Below are 18637 nucleotides of genomic sequence, written 5' to 3'. Positions count from 1 at the left end.
CCGTACTGGAATAACAGGCAAAAATAACAACTGGAGCATTTTATTCAAAGTCCACTGTGCACTCCAGCTAAATTATTACTTGGTGACCTGTCTGCTCTTGGATTTCCCACCAGGAAACCTAACATTTAGAATTCTGCCAAGCGAAACACATCTAGTTCGAGAGAAAAAGCAACATGCCTCCGAAAGAGATTACTTACGAATTCCTCAGAGCTGGTGTGTTTCGCAGCCACAGTTACTGCGTGATATTTGATTCGCAGCAGACTTGCTTAAAAATAAGGAATAAAGCGGTCCCATTGAGTTCCCTTGAGTGCAGGCGGCCGATGACAAACTAGGACATATTCTCCCCTTCTCAGCTCTCCCTCAACCCACTGGCTCCACCTCTTCCTTTCTTCTTCCCCCCCCCCCCCCTCACATCAGTCTGAAGAAAGGTCTTGACCCGAAACGTTGCCTATTTCCTTCGCTCCGTAGATGCTGCCTCACCCGCTGAGTTTCTCCAGCATTTTTGTCCACCTAGCATTCGGGTAATATGGTTTACCTGACTTCAGTCTAGGGCAGTGGGTAGTGTTGCTGCCTTACAGCGCCACATTCCCGGGTTCGATCCCGACTGCGGGCACTGTCTGTACGGAGTTTGCGCATTCTCCCGGTGGGGTTTTCTTCCAGGTGCTCCGGTTTCCTCCCACACTCCACAAAGACGGACAGGTTTGCCGGCCAATCGGCCTCGGTAAAAATTTGTAAATTGTCCCTGGTGTGTGTGTGTGGGATAGTGTTAGTGCTCGGGGATCACTGGTCGGCGCGGACTCGGTGGGCCTAAGGGCCTGTTTCCTGCGCTGTGTCTCTGAACTAAACCAAACATCTGAGGAACAGAAGTCGGAGTTCTTCACAGGCAAAAGTCAGTCAGGAATACTTGAAGGTTTACAAGGACAAAATTGCCATCAGGCTCCAACTGAGCTCTGGACATGAGCATCTTGGACTGAGCTACATGTTGAGATGTCTCACTCCCCACACCGTCAAGGGCAATTTAGATCGCACTTGAGGTGCCAACGTCTTGTGGAGTCCATGTATCAGAGCCGACGCATGATGCTTTATTGGGAAGTTCAAGCTGTTTTTATCTGCAAATTCATTTTTACTTCACCACAAGCCGAATAGGATAATTTGAAAAGGAACAAAGTTTCATTTAGTTCAGCGCGGAAACAGGCCCTTCGGCCCACCGGATCCGTGCCAACCAGCGATCCTCGCACACTAACACTACCCTACACACACTAGGGACGATTTACAATTTACACCAAGCCGATTAACCTACAAATCGGCGTCTGAAGAAGGGTTTCGGCCTGAAACGTTGCCTATTTCCTTCGCTCCATAGATGCTGCTGCACCCACTGAGTTTCTCCAGCTTTTTTTGTGTACCTTCGATTTTCCAGCATCTGCAGTTCCTTCTCGGACAACCTACAAATCTGGACGGCTTTGGAGTGCGGGAGCAAACCGAAGATCTCGGAGCAAACTCACGCAGGTCAAGGGGAGAACGTGCAAACTCCGTATGGACAGCACCCATAGTCGGGATCGGGTTGTTGCTTAAGTTTATCAGCTAAGTCTGAATAGTTTCCTTAATGAAACATACTATGATGGCCTGTTGCCATTGAAATTGGATGATGTTCAAAGCCCCATGAATGAGCCTACGTTGGAGAAATTACTTGTAGAACAGAGCCATTCTAATCATTCTAAGAGATGCTGCCTGTCCAGCTGAGTTACTCCAGCATTTTGTGTCTGTCTTTGGTTTAAACCAGCATCTGCAGTTCCTTCCATTCTAATCAGTGTCCCTCTGGTGGCAAGGTTCGTTGTTTAAAAACAAACATCGCTGTCTCTGTCAAATTAATTGTAGTTTGATCGACCTTGACCTTAGTCGGTGGAAGTGTTCCACTGAATGTTTGTTTCCCCCTGTTACGATGGGACGAGAGAACAGCCCTGGCTGTGTCCAGCCCTCCGCCCGCCTCTGTTGTACTTCTGCAGGGAGCGAGGGCGCATTAAGGAGATTGATGGGGCGCTGCGCGTGGGTGACACCCAATCAATCAGAGCCCGCGGGGTCTGAAGTCAAAGCTACTTGGCCTACCTGCTTCACCGACCTGCTCGGGGCATCATGCTAGGCTAAGCACTAACAGAAACACATCTTCAGCTCAGTACATCTTTCACCGCTGCTCACAAACACACGATAAGGAATGGGTGACGTTTCGGGTCGAGACCCTTCTTCAGACTAAATCGGATGGGTTGGGGGGGGGTGGGGGGTTGCAGACAGTGAGGAAGGCTGTCATAGGATACTGTCTTATGAAGAAAGACTGGATAGACTTGGTTTATACTCTCTAGAATTTAGGAGATTGAGAGGGGATCTTATAGAAACTTACAAAATTCTTAAGGGGTTGGACAGGCTAGATGCAGGAAGATTGCTCCCGATGTTGGGGAAGTCCAGGACAAGGGGTCACAGCTTAAGGATAATGGGGAAATTCTTTAAAACCGAGATGAGAAGAACTTTTTTCACACAGAGGGTGGTGAATCTCTGGAACTCTCTGCCGCAGAGGGTAGTTGAGGCCAGTTCATTGGCTATATTTAAGAGGGAGTTAGATGTGGCCCTTGTGGCTAAGGGGATCAGAGGGTATGGAGAGGAGGCAGGTACGGGATACTGAGTTGGATGATCAGCCATGATCATATTGAATGGCGGTGCAGGCTTGAAGGGCCGAATGGCCTACTCCTGCACCTAATTTCTATGTTTCTATGATACAGCGGCACTTGGATCAGCTCACAGATATGGGCAGAGAAATGGCAGACGGAGTTTAATCTTGGGCAGGAGGGAGGTGTCGTTCGCTGGGAGGTGAAAGGTGAGGGAAGGGCGAACAGCGGTAGAGTTACTGCCTTACAGCGCCAGGGACCCGGGTTCGATCCTGACCACGGGTGCTGTCTGTACGGAGTATGTACGTTCTCCCCGTGACCTGTATGGGGTTTCTCCGTTTTCCTCCCGCACTCCAAAGACGTACCGGTCAGTAGGTTAATTGGCTTGGGTACAATTACACGTTGTCCATGGTGTGTGGGGACTGCGGGCTCGCTGGGCCGAAGCTGCCTGCTTCCGCGCTGATATCTCTGAACTGAAACTAAAAACCGAAGGGGAGCCCAAAACACACGTGGTCAGGATTGAACACGAGTCTCTGGCGCTGTGAGGCAGCAACTCTACCGCAGCGCCACTTCACCACCCTAGATGTGGAAAACCCACCTCTGAACTGGATTTGAAGTGAAATTCTCTGCCTCAAGAGGCCGGTTCTCTGGATACTTTCAAGAGAGAGCTAGATAGGGCTCTTAAAGATACCTGAGTCAGGGGAGGAGGCAGGAACGGGGTAGTGATTGGGGATGATCAGCCATGATCACATTGAATGGCGGTGCTGGCTCGAAGGGCCAAATGGCCTACTCCTGCACCTGTTGTCTATTGTCTATTGTCCATTGTCAAGGGGCCAAAATGTGTGCTTCTGCTGTGACATGATGTTGCTGTTAGATAGAGCACTTATGGATAGCGGTCAGGGGATATGGGGAGAAGGCAGGAACAGGGAACTGAGTGTGGATGATCAGCCATGGTCACAGTGAATGGCGGTGCTGGCTCGAAGGGCCGAATGGCCTACTCCTGCACCTGTTGTCTATTGTCGGTTGTCTGTTGATTACTTCCACACTTACATCAAGTACGCAGAAGGCAGCAGGATGTTGCAGAGCGGTCACTTACCTGCTTGGACGAGGGTGAACACCTGAGAGCGGGTGCCGATATGGTTACTTGCCGTGCAGTTGTAGCTGCCAAAATCACCGTCCACAGCCGGAGTGATCTTCAAACAAAAGCAAGACAAATCATGGCGTTAATCACACTGCCTCACCTCCTTCGGCTCGTTAGTCGAGAGTCAGGAGTTTGTCATGTGTCCCAGATAGGACAATGAAATTCTTAAGAGCCTGTCCCACGCACGCGACCTTTTCGGCGACTGCCGGCACCCGTCATAGGTCGCCGAAACGTGTTGATAATACAGCGGGGACCAGAAAGGCGCTACGACTCTTCGGGTGACGAGGAGACCGCTCACGACCCTACAGGCGACCTCTCACGACCATACAGGCGACCCCCTGGCAACATGCCCCCTGGTGGCACCCCGCGACATGTCGCCAGGGTACTACATGGTCGTGAGAGGTCTCATAGTCCCCCAAAGTGTCGTATCGTCTTTCTGGTTGCCGCTGAATTTTCAAAATGTTGAACATTTTCGGAGACTTATGACGGGTGCCAGCAGTCAGCGAAAAGATCGCGTAAGTGGGACAGGCCCATAACTTTTTGCAGCACAACAGAATATGTAAACATAATACAGAACAGGAGATAAAAATGCAGTGTGTCTATCTACCATAGACCATATATATATATATATTGGTTATATATATATATGTGTGTGTATGTGTGTATATATATATATGTGTGTGTGTGTGTGTGTGTATATATATATATATATATATATATATATATACAAACACCATCTTAGATGAAGTCAATGTTACAAGCCATTTTACATTAAAAACACCATCTCTCCTCTCAACCTACATGAAGGGACCTTGATCTACAAGTGGTGGGCAACATATTGGAGGAGCAACTCCTCATATTTAGTTCAGTTTTGGCTATTGTCACGTGTACAACGGGTTTACAGCGAAAAGATTCCTGTCGGGTGCTGAACAGTTAGCAGAAACACAGCACATGGTTACAATCGGTCCATTTTACGGAGAAGGGAATAACGTTTTGTGCAAGGTAAAGCCAGCAAAGTCCGATCGAGGATAGTCCGAGGGTCACCAATGGGGTAGATAGTAGTTCAGGACTGCTCTCTGATTGGGGTAGGATGATTCAGTTGCCTGATAACAGCTGGGAAGAAAGTGTCCCTGAATCTGGAGGTGTGCGTTTTCACACTTCTATATCTTTTGCCTGATGGGAGAGGGGAGAAGAGGGATTTCGCTTGGGCAGCTTATGAATATTGCTTTCTCTATTTTCACGTAACCCTTCCACCCTTCTGTCCCTCTCCCACCCTCGTCACTGTACTAGTTTTACTGTCATCCTGGTGAGTTTCATTGTCTGTAACTCCTTTTCACCTAGCTCATAGTTAACAATAGCCTGATTCCTTTATCAACATATTTTTTTTTGCATATCTTTCATTCATTTGTTCTGTCAATAGCACTGTTTATATCTCGTGTTTCCCTTTCCCCTGACACTCAGTCTGACGATGTCACAGTCTGCCCTCTCCTCATTCTCATCCACTTCACCTCCCAGTACTTTTCCACCGGTCCCTCCTTCTCCTCACCTGCCTGCCTGCCACTCCCCTCTCATCAGCCTAACTCTCCTCACCTGTTGCACTCAGTTGCCTCTGATCACCTATTAACCCGGTATATAGACTCTCCTCACCGTTCACACAGTGCCAGATTGTTCTCAGCATTCATGCAAGACTCTCCAGCGATTTCCCGACTGCCTACACGGATTCGAACCTGCCTGTCCCTGACCATTCCGTCCTGTCGTCTTCCCGGATTTCACCTCAGCCTTCTGTCCCCGACCATGGCCTTCGTCCTGTACCTCCTGGTTTCTGTCTGCCTCTCTCCTGGGCTGTTTGGTGTATCCCTGCAACGGCTCCTCGACTTCCTGCCTGGCTTCGACTGTCCTTTCGTCTGTCCCTCGCTGGTTTGTTTGCATCGTGTGTTGGATCGCCTGGTTACCGGACCTTCCGCTACCCCGACTACGTCTCCTGCCTGCCCCTCTTCGGAACCCTCGCTCAATCCTGAGCCTCTGTGTGAGTACGGTGTACCCATTCCTGTGTTACTACTCTGTGTTACAGTATCGTAATAAAGTTCATTACCAGTTATACCTGCCTGATTCTGTGCTGCTATTGGGTCCAAGCTATACCCGTTACAGAAAGAAGGATCTCGATCGAAAAACGCCACCTATTTCCTTTCTCCAGAGATGCTGCCTGGCCCGCAGAGTTACTCTGGCTTTTTGTGTCTATCTTCAGTTTAACCAGCATCTGTAGTTCCTTCTTAGAGTTAACAACATCAACCTCATTTCTAATCTGCCTTATTATCTAAGGTTGTGGTGGCGTTGGAGAGAATCCTGAGGTTTATGAGAATGATCCCAGGGACGATTAGGTTAACATATGATGAGCGTTTGACGGCACTGGGCCTGTACTCTCTGGAGTTTAGATGAGGGGGGACCTCATTCAAAATGACTGAATCGTGAAAAGCTTGGATAGAGTGGATGAGGAGAGGATAGAAATTAGGTGCAGGAGTAGGCCATTCGGCCCTTCGAGCCTGCACCGCCATTCAATATGATCATGGCTGATCATCCAACTCAGTATCCCGTACCTACCGTCTCTCCATACCCTCTGATCCCCTTAGCCACAAGGGCCACATCTAACTCCCTCTTAAATATAGCCAATGAACTGGCCTCAACTACCCTCTGTGGCAGAGAGTTCCAGAGATTCACCACTCTCTGTGTGAAAAAAGTTCTTCTCATCTCGGTTTTAAAGGATTTCCCCCTTATCCTTAAGCTGTGACCCCTTGTCCTGGACTTCCCTAACATCGGGAACAATCTTCCTGCATCTAGCCTGTCCAACCCCTTAAGAATTTTGTAAGTTTCTATAAGATCCCCTGTCAATCTCCTAAATTCTAGAGAGTATAAACCAAGTCTATCCAGTCTTTCTTCATAAGACAGTCCTGACATCCCAGGAATCAGTCTGGTGAACCGTCTCTGCACTCCCTCTATGGCAATAATGTCCTTCCTCAGATTTGGAGACCAAAACTGTACGCAATACTCCAGGTGTGGTCTCGCCAAGACCCTGTACAACTGCAGTAGAACCTCCCTGCTCCTATACTCAAATCCTTTTGCAATGAAAGCTAACATACCATTCGCTTTCTTTACTGCCTGCTGCACCTGCATGCCTACCTTTAATGACTGGTGTACCATGACACCCAGGTCTCGCTGCATCTCCCCCTTTCCCAATCAGCCACCATTTAGATAATAGTCTGCTTTCCCGTTTTTGCCACCAAAATGGATAACCTCACATTTATCTACATTATACTGCATCTGCCAAACATTTGCCCACTCACCCAGCCTATCCAAGTCACCTTGCAGTCTCCTAGCATCCTCCTCACACCTAACACTGCCCCCCAGCTTAGTGTCATCCGCAAACTTGGAGATATTGCCTTCAATTCCCTCATCCAGATCATTAAGATGTTTCCACTAGTGGGAGGGTCCAGGACCAGAGGACACAGCCTCAGAATAAAAGGATGTACCCTTTAGAAAGGAGATGAGGAGGAATTTCTTCAGCAAGTGGGTGGTGAATCAGTGGGTGGAATTCATTGCCATAGAAGGCACTGGAGGCCAAGTCAGTGGATATTTTTAAGACGGAGATTGATAGATTCTTGATTTTAGCATGATTTGTGTCATGAGTTATGGGGAGAGGGCAGGAGAATGGGGTTGAGAGGGGAAGATGGTTCAGCCATGATTGAAGGGTGGAGTAGACTTGATGGGCCGAATGGTCTAATTCTGCTCCTCCAGCTTATGAATGGGGAAACTTCCCCGGAAGTACCACGAAAGAGTTACAGCACAGATTTTGACACAGCCACGTGAAGCAACATTATGGCAGATGTGAGGAAATCTAATCGAAGAGGTACATGCAAGATGCCTGCATTAGTATGGCCATGTGTATCAAGATGCAGAGATCAACCTTTGCTGAGAGCGATGCCGTCTGGAGCTCTGCTCCTGGTAGGGCCACCCATGGAGGTAAGGTCGAGGGGGAGGTCTCTGACAAAGAGCAATCCAACCAAGACCTCAGCGGTGGAACAGGCGGGCGGAGGACGATGGCTGACCTTAGTGGAGCTAACGTCACAACGGCTGGGAAGGCGGATGAAGGCTGCAGCGGAAAAGGGTCTCCGGTCGTCTTGGACTCCACGCCACTGGATCCTGACCCAGATCTGTCAAGGACCGTGGGGTGGCTGTCTGTGCACCAGTCTCCCCGCGTTAAACAAAGTCACGCACAGGCGCCCTCCATCAGAGGACAGTCATACTCGTTTCGAGTGACCGCCGTTGATGATGAGTGCTAGTGAAATGTTTGTGGCTGCAGGAGTTAGTACTTCACAAGCTATCCGAAGAAATCATATGTAATACATTTATTTACAGGATTAATGACTCTGAAAATGAAATTATCTAGGCCTTATCAAACATAAGGTTTGCACTACATGCTACCAATCGCACCCAGCTGTGGAGACATTAGTATCAGTTATCTTGTTGTAGGACAGCAACGTCCAGGTTCAGAAATAGCTGCTTCCCCACAGCCATCAGGCTATTAAACTCATCTGAAACAAATCTCTGAACATTAATAGACCATTATCTGTTTATTTGCACTATATCTGCTTATTAATTGATATGTGTGTATATTTATATAATGGTATATGGACACACTGATCTGTTCTGTATTCATGCCTACTAGATGCAGGAAGATTGCTCCCGATGTTGGTGAAGTCCAGGACAAGGGGTCACAGCTTAAGGATAAGGGGGAAATCCTTTAAAACCGAGATGAGGAGAACTTTTTTCACACAGAGGGTGGTGAATCTCTGGAACTCTCTGCCACAGAGGGTAGTCGAGGCCAGTTCATTGGCTATATTTAAGAGGGAGTTAGATGTGGCCCTTGTGGCTAAGGGGATCAGGGGGTATGGAGAGAAGGCAGGTACGGGATACTGAGTTGGATGATCAGCCATGATCATATTGAATGGCGCTGCAGGCTCGAAGGGCCGAATGGCCTACTCCTGCACCTATTTTCTATGTTTCTATATTCTGTTGTGCTGAAGCAAAGCAAGAATTTCATTGTCCTTTGAAGGTGCTGGCTCGAAGGGCCGAATGGCCTACTCCTGCACCTATTTTCTATGTTTCTATATTCTGTTGTGCTGAAGCAAAGAAAGAATTTCATTGTCCTTTGAAGATGCTGGCTCGAAGGGCCGATTGGCCTACTCCTGCACCTATTGTCTATCTGGGACACATGATAACTCTCTTGACTTGACTCTGATCTCTCTTTTTTTATTCTGGATTTTAACCATGGATTGTGTTTTTGTATATATTTCATGATGCTTTCGGGGTGGGAGATTGCAGCCTCCACCTGGTCCACCCTGTTTCGACAAATGCAATCAACCTGGCCATGCACAAACAGAAGATCAAACGGAACAATCGTTTAAGAAGGAACTGCAGATGCTGGAAAAATCGAAGGTAGACAAAAATGCTGGAGAAACTCAGTAGGTAAGGCAGCATCTGTGGAGAGAAGGAATTGGCGAGGTTTATGTACATGTACAGTACAATATGTTTGTCGGTGAGACCAAGTGTAGACTTGGCGATCGTTTCGCCGAACACCTCCGCTCGGTTCGCATTGACCAACCTGATCTCCCGGTGGCTCAGCATTTCAACTCCCCCTCCCATTCCGAATCCGACCTCTGCCTTGGGCCTCCTCCATGGCCAGAGTGATCCCCACCGGAAATTGGAGGTGCAGCACCTCGTATTCCGCTTGGGCAGTCTGCACCCTAGCGGCATAAACATTGACTTCTCCAATTTCCGGTAGCCCTTGCTGTCTCCTCCCCTTCTCAGCTCTCCCTCAGCCCTCTAGCTCCTCCTCTTCCTTTCTTCTTCCCGCCCCCCCCCTCCACCCTACATCAGTCTGAAGAAGGGTTTCGGCCCGAAACGTCGCCTATTTCCTTCGCTCCATAGATGCTGCCTCACCCGCTGAGTTTTCTCAGCAGCATTTTTGTCTATCAAACAGAACAAGCTGTCTTACAACTTTAGGCTGTGCACGCCGTACACAAGAAGAAGAGGATGAAGCTATTATATGTATTTTCTGATGTATTCTATGTAATGTCTGGACCTTTTATCTGGACCTTGAGCCTGAAAATAGCGTTTAATAATAAATGAATGCGAGCCAAATGCCGTTCCGAATCCCGCCAAGATGAGCCGCTCTTTTCCCTCGCAGCGTGGGAGAGGCTCAGGAACGCCGGCGCGTTGATGGCTTATTATTGAGAAGACAAAAAAGAGAATCATTATTCCGAATCTATGGGCCTGTTTGCCTCTCGTTGCAACACTTCGCTTCTTGGAAAGCACCCTGCAGCGTAAGTACTCGCAGATTCAGGCTGTATTGTGATGCGGAGCTGGGTTAATTAAAAAGCACAGCTCTGTGCTGTTGTCGTTTCCCCCGCCAGGTCTGTGCCTTTTCCTCGTTTCCCCTAATGTTCAAGTAAAGCTTCTTCAACTCCTCCTTTGTCTCCCATCCCCCCCCCATCGCCGGGTAAAAGTCAACAGCCACGAGTCTAAATCGTTCTTCCGACAACTTCAAAGCTTCCCCCACCCCCTCACTAAATCCTGACAGCCCTTTCACATCCAGACTACCACCGGTAATGTAAATCCTGGCCAAACAGAGCTAAAATAAAGCAAAGGATTTATGTATCTACTGGGCCTGTTGGCCTTTTTCTGTAAGAAGCCTCAAGCTGGTGCCAGGGAGTCTAAGTCCCAGATCAATACATCAGATAAGGCGAGGTCCAGATGTCCTTGCAATTGATAATATGTATGAGGACTTTGCAGAGCAACTCTAAGGTGTTGTAGATGCATGGGTTTGATTGGCTAGTGGAAACAGGTCCTTCGGCTCATCTTGCCCACACCGGCCAACTATGTCCCAGCTGCACTCGTCCCACTTGCCTGCGCTTGGTCCATATCCCTCCAAACCTGTCCTATCCATGTACCTGTCTAACTGTATCTTACACGATGGGATGGTCCCAGCATCAACTACCTCTTCTGGCAGCTCGTCCCATACACCCACCACCCTTTGTGTGAAAAAGTTACACCTTGGATTCCTATTGTTTAAGAAAGAACTGCAGATGCTGGAAAAATCGAAGGTAGACAAAAGTGCTGGAGAAACTCGGTGGGTGAGGCAGCATCTGGGAAGCGAAGGGATAGATGACATTTCGGGTCGAGACCCTTCTTCAGACTTCGTTTGACCCGAAATGTCATCTATTCCTTCTCTCAATAGATGCTGCCTCACCTGCTGAGTTTTTCCAACATTTTTGTCTGCCTCGGATTCCTATTAAATCTTTTCCCCCTCACCTTGAGCCTATATCCTCTGGTCCTTGATTCCCCTACTCTGGGTAAGAGACTCTGTGCGCCTACCTGATCTATTTCTCTCATGGTTTTGTGCACCTTTATAAGATCACCCCTCATCATCCTCCTCCTCCATCGAATAACTTTTTTCACACAGAGAGTGGTGAATCTCTGGAACTCTCTGCCGCAGAGGGTAGTTGAGGCCAGTTCATTGGCTATATTTAAGAGGGAGTTAGATGTGGCCCTTGTGGCTAAGGGGATCAGAGGGTATGGAGAGAAGGCAGGTACGGGATACTGAGTTGGATGATCAGCCATGATCATATTGAATGACGGTGCAGGCTCGAAGGGCCGAATGGCCTACTCCTGCACCTAATTTCTATGTTTCTAATAGAGACCCAGCCTACCTGACCTCTCCCTACAGCTCACACCCTCTAGTCCTGGCAACATCCTCGTAAATCTTTTCTGAATATCTTTCCTCTAACATGGTGCCCAGAACTGTGACTTACTCCTATCAGTTATGGCCTTGTGACCCTTCTAAACCTTTTCGCTGCGTAGTCCTATCCAAGTGTCCTCCAAATGTCGCCTTCACCGTCAGGATTGAAAACTGACAATTAAAACCCTCGAAGCAGCAAAAGCAGAAAGTTAGAGCAACAAATATATTTTTATTCTCGAAGATTTACCACGTCCAATTGCTTGAGGTGTTTGTTAATAATTGTCAGTGCGAGACTGTGGGGAGGCCAATCGCTTTAGTAGATTAAATAAACTGAAAATAGCTCATATAATGCAATGCTCTTATTATCAAGTGCTTCTTGCAATGAGATTATTATTCTCTACAGTAAGAAACCAGAGGGGGAAGCTGATTAGTATAATACGCTTTTCAAGTCTTGCGAAAGCCTGTCGGAGGAATCATCGTAAAGGCTTGTGCAGCCTGTGAAGTTGTTAAACCTATCCAAGATAAAGTTACAATGAAGACGCTGAAGGAAACGATTTCTTTTCAGCTCCGAGAAGATTTCGTTCCCTGCGGGGTAGGTCCGGTTCAGAAGAAAGATTTGCATTTATTTTCAGACTTCGGAGCTTGGTGGTGGAAGTACTTTGTTAAAAGACTCTTTTTTGTCTTCTCAGGACGCCAAGGGGATGCAAGGACGACATGTCCCCCCCCCCCTCCTGATTTAGGAAACATAGAAGCTTAGAAAATAGCTGCAGGAGTAGGCGGCCATGGTGGTGCAGCGGTAAGAGTTGCTGCCTGATGCCCCTGTCCCACTTGGGAAACCTGAACGGAAATCTCCGGAGACTTTGCGCCCCACCCAAGGTTTCCGTGCGGTTCCCGGAGGTTTTTTGTCAGTCTCCCTACCTGCTTCCACCACCTGCAACCTCCGGGAACCACACGGAAACCTTGGGTGGGGCGCAAAGTCTCCAGAGGTTTCCGTTCAGGTTTCCTAAGTGGGACAGGGGCATTACAGAGCTTGCAGCACCGGAGACCCGGGTTCGACCCCGACTACGGGTGCTGTCTGTACAGACTTTGTACGTTCTCCCCGTGACCATGTGGGTTTTCCACCGAGATCTTCCGTTTCCTCCCACACTCCAAAGACGTACAGGTTTGCAGGTTAATTGGCTTGGTGTATGTGTAAATTGTCCCCAGTGGATGTAGGATAGTGTTAATGTGCGGGGGTCGGCGCGGACTCGGTGGGCCGAAGGGCCTGTGTCCGCTCTGTATCTCTGATCTAAACTAAACTGGAGCAACCGAGGATAGTCAAAACTCTGTGCAAACAGCACCCGTGGTCGGGATCGAACTCGGATCTCTGGCGCTGTGAGGCAGCAACTCTACCACTGTGCTGCCCAAACCCTAAGCAATCCTGATGATAGAAAATCGTACTATTAAAAAAAAATGTGTGTTGTTGGGGGGGAAAAAAAGGTGGGGACTCAATGTCTAGACTTTCAAACTCACAATAAGGAATTCTTTCCCTCCACACACAATTTTCAAAAATAAAGGTCTTTTCAACAGCTACAAGTTTGTTTTTGTCATTGCAAACTTGAAATACCAAAGGCTTTGTGTTGTATATTTAATGAGAATTGTTGCGCAGGTGGCAACAGAAGCAATTCTTGTCAATTTTAATGGTCTCCCGCGGAGACGCTGACAGCCTGTGTTCTACGGAGAAGATGGTGTCTGATTATTGCAGGGGAGTTTTATAGCACTGTGGTTCGGCTGCAACTGGAGTATTTCGTGCAGTTCTGGTCGCCCCGTTGGAGGAAGGACGTGGAAGCTTTGGAGATGGCTCAGAAGATGTTTATCAGAACATTATCAAAGTAGACGTGCAGGTACAGCAGGCAGTGAAGAAAGCGAATGGCATGTTGGCCTTTATAACAGGAGGAGTTGAGTATAGGAGCAAAGTGGTCCTCCTGCAGTCGTACAGGGCCCTAGTGAGACCACATCTGTAGTATTGTGTGCAGTTTTGGCCTCCGAATTTGAGGAAGGACACTCTTGCTATGGAGGGAGTGCAGCGTAGGTTTACAAGGTTAATTCCCGGGATGGCGGGACTGTCATATGCTGAGAGAATGGAGCGGCTGGGCTTGTACACTCTGGGGTTGAGATGGATGAAAGGACATGCTAGAGGCAGGAAACATGTTCCCGATGTTGGGGGAGTCCAGAACCAGGGGTCACTGTTTAAGAATAAGGAGTAAGCCATTTAGAACGGAGATGAGGAAACACTTTTTCACACAGAGAGTTGTGAGTCTGTGGAATTCTCTGCATCAGAGGGCGGTGGAGGCCGGTTCACTGGATACTTTCAAGAGAGAGCTAGATAGGGCTCTTAAAGATAGCGGAGTCAGGGGATATGGGGAGAAGGCAGGAATGGGGTACTGATTGGGGATGATCAGCCATGATCACGTTGCTGGCTCGAAGGGCCGAATGGCCTACTGCTGCACCTATTGTCCATTATCTCTTGTCTCGACCCAAAATGTCGCCCATTCCTTCTCTCCAGAGACACTGCCTAATCCGCTGTGTTACTCCAGCATTTTGTGTCTACCGCAGGTCTCCTTTGTGTGTTTACAAGAATGATCCCAGGAATGAGTGGGTTAGCATATGATGAGCGTTTGACAGCACTGGGCCTGTAGTCGTTGGAGTTTAGAAGGTTGAGTGGGGGCCCTCATTGAAATGTAGTAAAAGGCATAGATAGGGATGTGGAGAGGATCTGGGACCAGAGGTCACAGCCTCAGCATTAAAGGGCGCTATTTTAGGATGGAGATGAGGAGGAATTTCTTCAGTCAGAGGGCAGTTAATCTGTGGAACTCATTGCTACAGACGGCTGTGGAGGCCAAGTCAGTGGGTATTTTTAATAGACAAGATAGACAAATTCTTGATTAGAACGGGTGTCGAGGGTCGAGGGAGAAGGCAGGAAAATGGGATTAGGAGGCAGAGATCAGCCATGATTGAATGGCGGAATAGACTCGATGGGCCAAATGGCCTAATTCTGCTCCTATAACGTGAAGTTGTTTTTATGTAGGGGAGTGGGCTCCTGGAATGTGTTGCCAGGGGAGATGGTGGAGGCTGATACAATAGGAGCGTTTAAGACAGGCACATGAATGGGCCGTCACGGTGGCGCAGCGGTAGAGTGGCTGCCTTACAGCGAATGCAGCGCAGGAGTCCCAGGTTCAATCCCGACTACGGGTGCTGTCTCTAACTTCAAGTAACCCTTGTAATCCCTCCCTCTCCTTCCCTCCCCTGCCCTAGTCATCGTACTAGTTTCACTGTTGTCCTGTTCACTTTCCTTGTCTCTATAACACATTAACACCTAGCCCACAGCCAACGATGGCCTCCTACCTTTATCGGTCGTTAATCTTTCACTCATTGTTCTATATCTCGTAACATCACCGTCTATATCTCTCGTTTCCCTTTCCCCTGGTTCCCAGTCTGAAGAAGGGTCTCGACCCGAAACGTCACCTTTGTCCTTCTCTCCAGAGATGCTGCCTGACCCGCTGAGTTACTCCGGCTTTTTTTCTGTCTACAGACAATAGACGCAGGAGTGGTTTAAGAAGGAACTGCAGATGCTGGAAAATCGAAGGTAGACAGAAGTGCTGGAGAAACTCAGCGGGTGCAGGACTAGGCCATTCAGCCCTTCGAGCCAGCATGTGATCATGGTCCAATAGGTACCCCGTTCCTGCCTTCTCCCCATGTCTACCTTCGGTTTAAGCCAGCATCTGCAGTTCCTACCAACACACTTCTCTTCCTCGCTGGATTGAATTGGATGAGAAACATGATGTTGAAAGTCAGGACGGCATTTAGTTCCATTATGCCGTAGTAATGACCCAGAGTTAATGAGATTAAAGAGGTCAGCGTCTCGTAATTAAAGTAGTTTTGGAGCTGAATTCCCCCCCACAGTAACTTGTGGAAAGTAGATGCAAACTGGCACCAACATTGCCCACTCTAATGAAAAACAAACTCCAGGTTACTGAAGCTTTTGTGCGTTTTCTGTAAATTGCTTGTAAACTCAAATAATCGTTGCTGACATATTCGCGATCAAGGACAGAATATATTATAGACGGTAGACAAACATGTGTGGAGAAATAGGCAACGTTTCGGGTCGAAACCCTTCTTCAGTCAGAAGAAGGGTTTCGACCCGAAACGTTGCCCTATTTCCATCGCTCCATAGATGCTGCCTCACCCGCTGAGTTTCTCCAGCATTTTTGCCTACCTTCGATTTTCCAGCATCTGCAGTTCTTTCTTGAGCATTAGACAATAGACAATAGGTGCAGGAGTAGGCAATTCAGCCCTTCGAGCGAGCACCGCCATTCAATGTGATCATGGCTGATCATCCACAATCAGTACCCCGATCCTGCCTTCTCCCTATATCCCCTGACTCTGCTATCTTTTAAGAGCCCTATCTAGCTCTCTCTTGAAAGCATCCCGAGAACCAGCCTCCACCGGCCTCTGAGGCAGAGAATTCCACAGACTCACAACTCTCTGTGAGAAAAAGTGTTTCCTCATCTCCGTTCTAACTGGCTTACCTCTTATTCTTAAAAGGTGGCCCCTGGTTCTGGACTCCCCCAACATCGGGAACATGTTTCCTGCCTCTAGCGTGTCCAAACCCTTAATCTTCTTATATGTTTCAATGAGATACCCTTTCATCCTTCTAAACTCCAGAGTTTACAAGCCCAGCCGCTCCATTCTCTCAGCATATGATGGTCCCGCCATCCCGGGATTTATCCTGGTGAACCTACGCTGCACTTCCCTCAATAGCAAGAATGTCCTTCCTGAAATTAGGGGACGTTGCAGGGGCCACTGAGGGGTCAGTGCCAAGTCCAGCAGGTACTCACCTCCAGGAGGAACGTGGTGGTCTTCTCATGGACGCTGACTGCGGCTGTACCCAGGTCTGGGAGGACCAGCCCTCCCTTCCTCCAGTGGATGGCCGGTTGAGGGTTGGCCGCCACGTCGCAGCTGATGTTGACCGCATTGCCCTCCCATGAGTAGTAGGTCACCTGCGTTGAGAGGAACTTGGGAGCGTCTGCGGGGAAAAAGGGAGAAGAGTTACTCTGGCTGGCTATCATGCAGGTCGAAAGAAATCCAATGGCATGTTGGCCTTTATAACAAGAGGAGTTGAGTACAGGAGCAAAGAGGTCCTTCTGCAGTTGTATAGGGCCCTAGTGAGACCACACCTGGAGTATTGAGTACAGTTTTGTTCCCCTAATTTGAGGAAGGACATTCTTGCTATTGAGATTAAGAGCGATGGCCATGTATACAAGTTAATATCATGCTATTAATAACCCATGTTTTCTACCATTTATGGTTTATCTGTTTAAGTGTTTCACACACAGATTGGGTTACTGCATGAAACCACAGAGCTTTGAAGTCTTCACGTAGTCAATCATGTGACTTCGTTATAAATTGGAAAGATTAAACGGAAACTTACCGTTTGAAGTTTAATCTTTATTTTATGAGAAGTTGAAGTGAGGGGCCACGTGCCCTCCACTCCCAACCCTACTTCTCATAAAGATCACGCGGTAAGTCTAGGGTCGTTAATCTTTCTATAGTTTAAATCCGTGCAATTGGTCTGTGGCTTCATACAGTTGCTCTGAAGATTGGTGCGCATGCGGGCTCGCAGGCTCTTCACGTAATCCCTCACTTCAACTTCTTTAACCAAGTAACCCTTGCTAACCAAGAACCCTTGCTCCCCCCCTCCCCCCCCCCCCCCCCCCCCCCCCCCCCCCCAAGTCGTACCAGCTTCAAAGTAGTCTTGTTGAGTCTCATTGTCTTTATCTCAATCAATAAAGTATACAAATAAAGAAGGGTTTGAACTTCAGTGTTCACCTCATATTTTGCTTGGGTAGTTGGTGCGAACATTGACTTCTACAATTTCAGGTAGTCCTTGCTTTCTCCCTCCTTCCCCTCCCCTTCCCAGCTCTCCCACAGCCCCCTGAGTCCGCCTCTTCCTTTCTCCTTCCCGCCCCCCTCCCCCTCCCCCTCCCACCCCCCCCACATCAGTCTGAAGAAGAGGGGTCTCGACCCGAAACGTCACCTATTCCATCGCTCCACAGATGCTGCCCCACCCGCTGAGTTTCTCCAGCTTTTTTGTCTACCTTGCAGTGTTCGACTCAGTGGTTTACTGAACCAGACTGGGGAGAGAGTATTAGTTCCGGAATTACCAGCTGTACTCACATTGAATGTCTAAATGCATGCTCTTCTGGTCATGTCCGATGGGACTTATTGCTTCGCAGTGATAAGTCCCAGAGTCACTTGGCTGGATGTTCCTGACGTACAGAGAAGACTTTCCCTTCTGACTCCTCACCTCCACTCTCTCATTGCGGATCTGTTGATTACAACCAAAAACAGTACAGTGGCATATCCTTCATTCATTTGTTCTATATCTCTCTGCGTCACCATCTGTGTCTCTTGTCTCCCTCTCCCCCCAACTCTTAGTCTGAAGAATAGACAATAGGCGCAGGAGTAGGCCATTCGGCCCTTCGAGCCAGCACCGCCATTCAATGTGATCATGGCTGATCATCCCCCAATCAGTACCCTGTTTCTGCCTTCTCCCCATATCCCCTGACTCCGCTATTTTTAAGAGCCCTATCGAGCTCTCTCCTGAAAGTATCCAGAGAACCGGCCTCCACCGCCCTCTGAGGCGGAGAATTCCACTTGACCCGAAACGGCGCCCGTCCCTTCTCTCCAGAGATGCTGCCGTACAGGACGGGTCTCCCTGCGTCTCGGAGGGAGATGAAGGGTGTCGAGGAAAGGCGGCTCAAATTGTGTGGGACCGGCTGCAGCCAGGGTGTTAGGTGGATTCCCTATGTGGAGGGCGCCTGTGCGTGACTTTGTTTAACGTGGGGAGACTGGTGCACAGACAGCCACCCCACGGTCCTTGACAGATCTGGGTCGGGATCCAGTGGCACGGAGTCCAAGACGACCGGAGACCCTTTTTTGCCGCAGTCTTCATCCGCCTTCCCAGCCGTTGTGACGTTAGCTCCACTAAGGTCAGCCATCGTCCTCCGC

At 48.6% G+C, this 18637-nt stretch overlaps 1 protein-coding gene across 1 annotated transcript in view; it reads right to left on the bottom strand.

Moving 5' to 3' along the window:
- The window catches only part of LOC129702496 (neural cell adhesion molecule 2-like), a gene marked incomplete at its 5' end in the record, with an annotated part of 163425 nt that overhangs the window by 90043 nt on the left and 54745 nt on the right, over positions 1 to 18637 (bottom strand). Inside the window, 3 exons of the mRNA XM_055644223.1 lie at positions 3751 to 3847; positions 16465 to 16652; positions 17804 to 17954. Of these exons, the coding sequence (XP_055500198.1) occupies positions 3751 to 3847; positions 16465 to 16652; positions 17804 to 17954 (436 nt within the window). The remainder of the gene's footprint in view (positions 1 to 3750; positions 3848 to 16464; positions 16653 to 17803; positions 17955 to 18637) is intronic.

Source organism: Leucoraja erinacea, chromosome 13 (assembly GCF_028641065.1).
Source record: "Leucoraja erinacea ecotype New England chromosome 13, Leri_hhj_1, whole genome shotgun sequence".
Taxonomy (NCBI): Eukaryota; Metazoa; Chordata; class Chondrichthyes; order Rajiformes; family Rajidae; genus Leucoraja; species Leucoraja erinaceus.
This window is presented reverse-complemented; position numbering and strand designations above follow the sequence as displayed.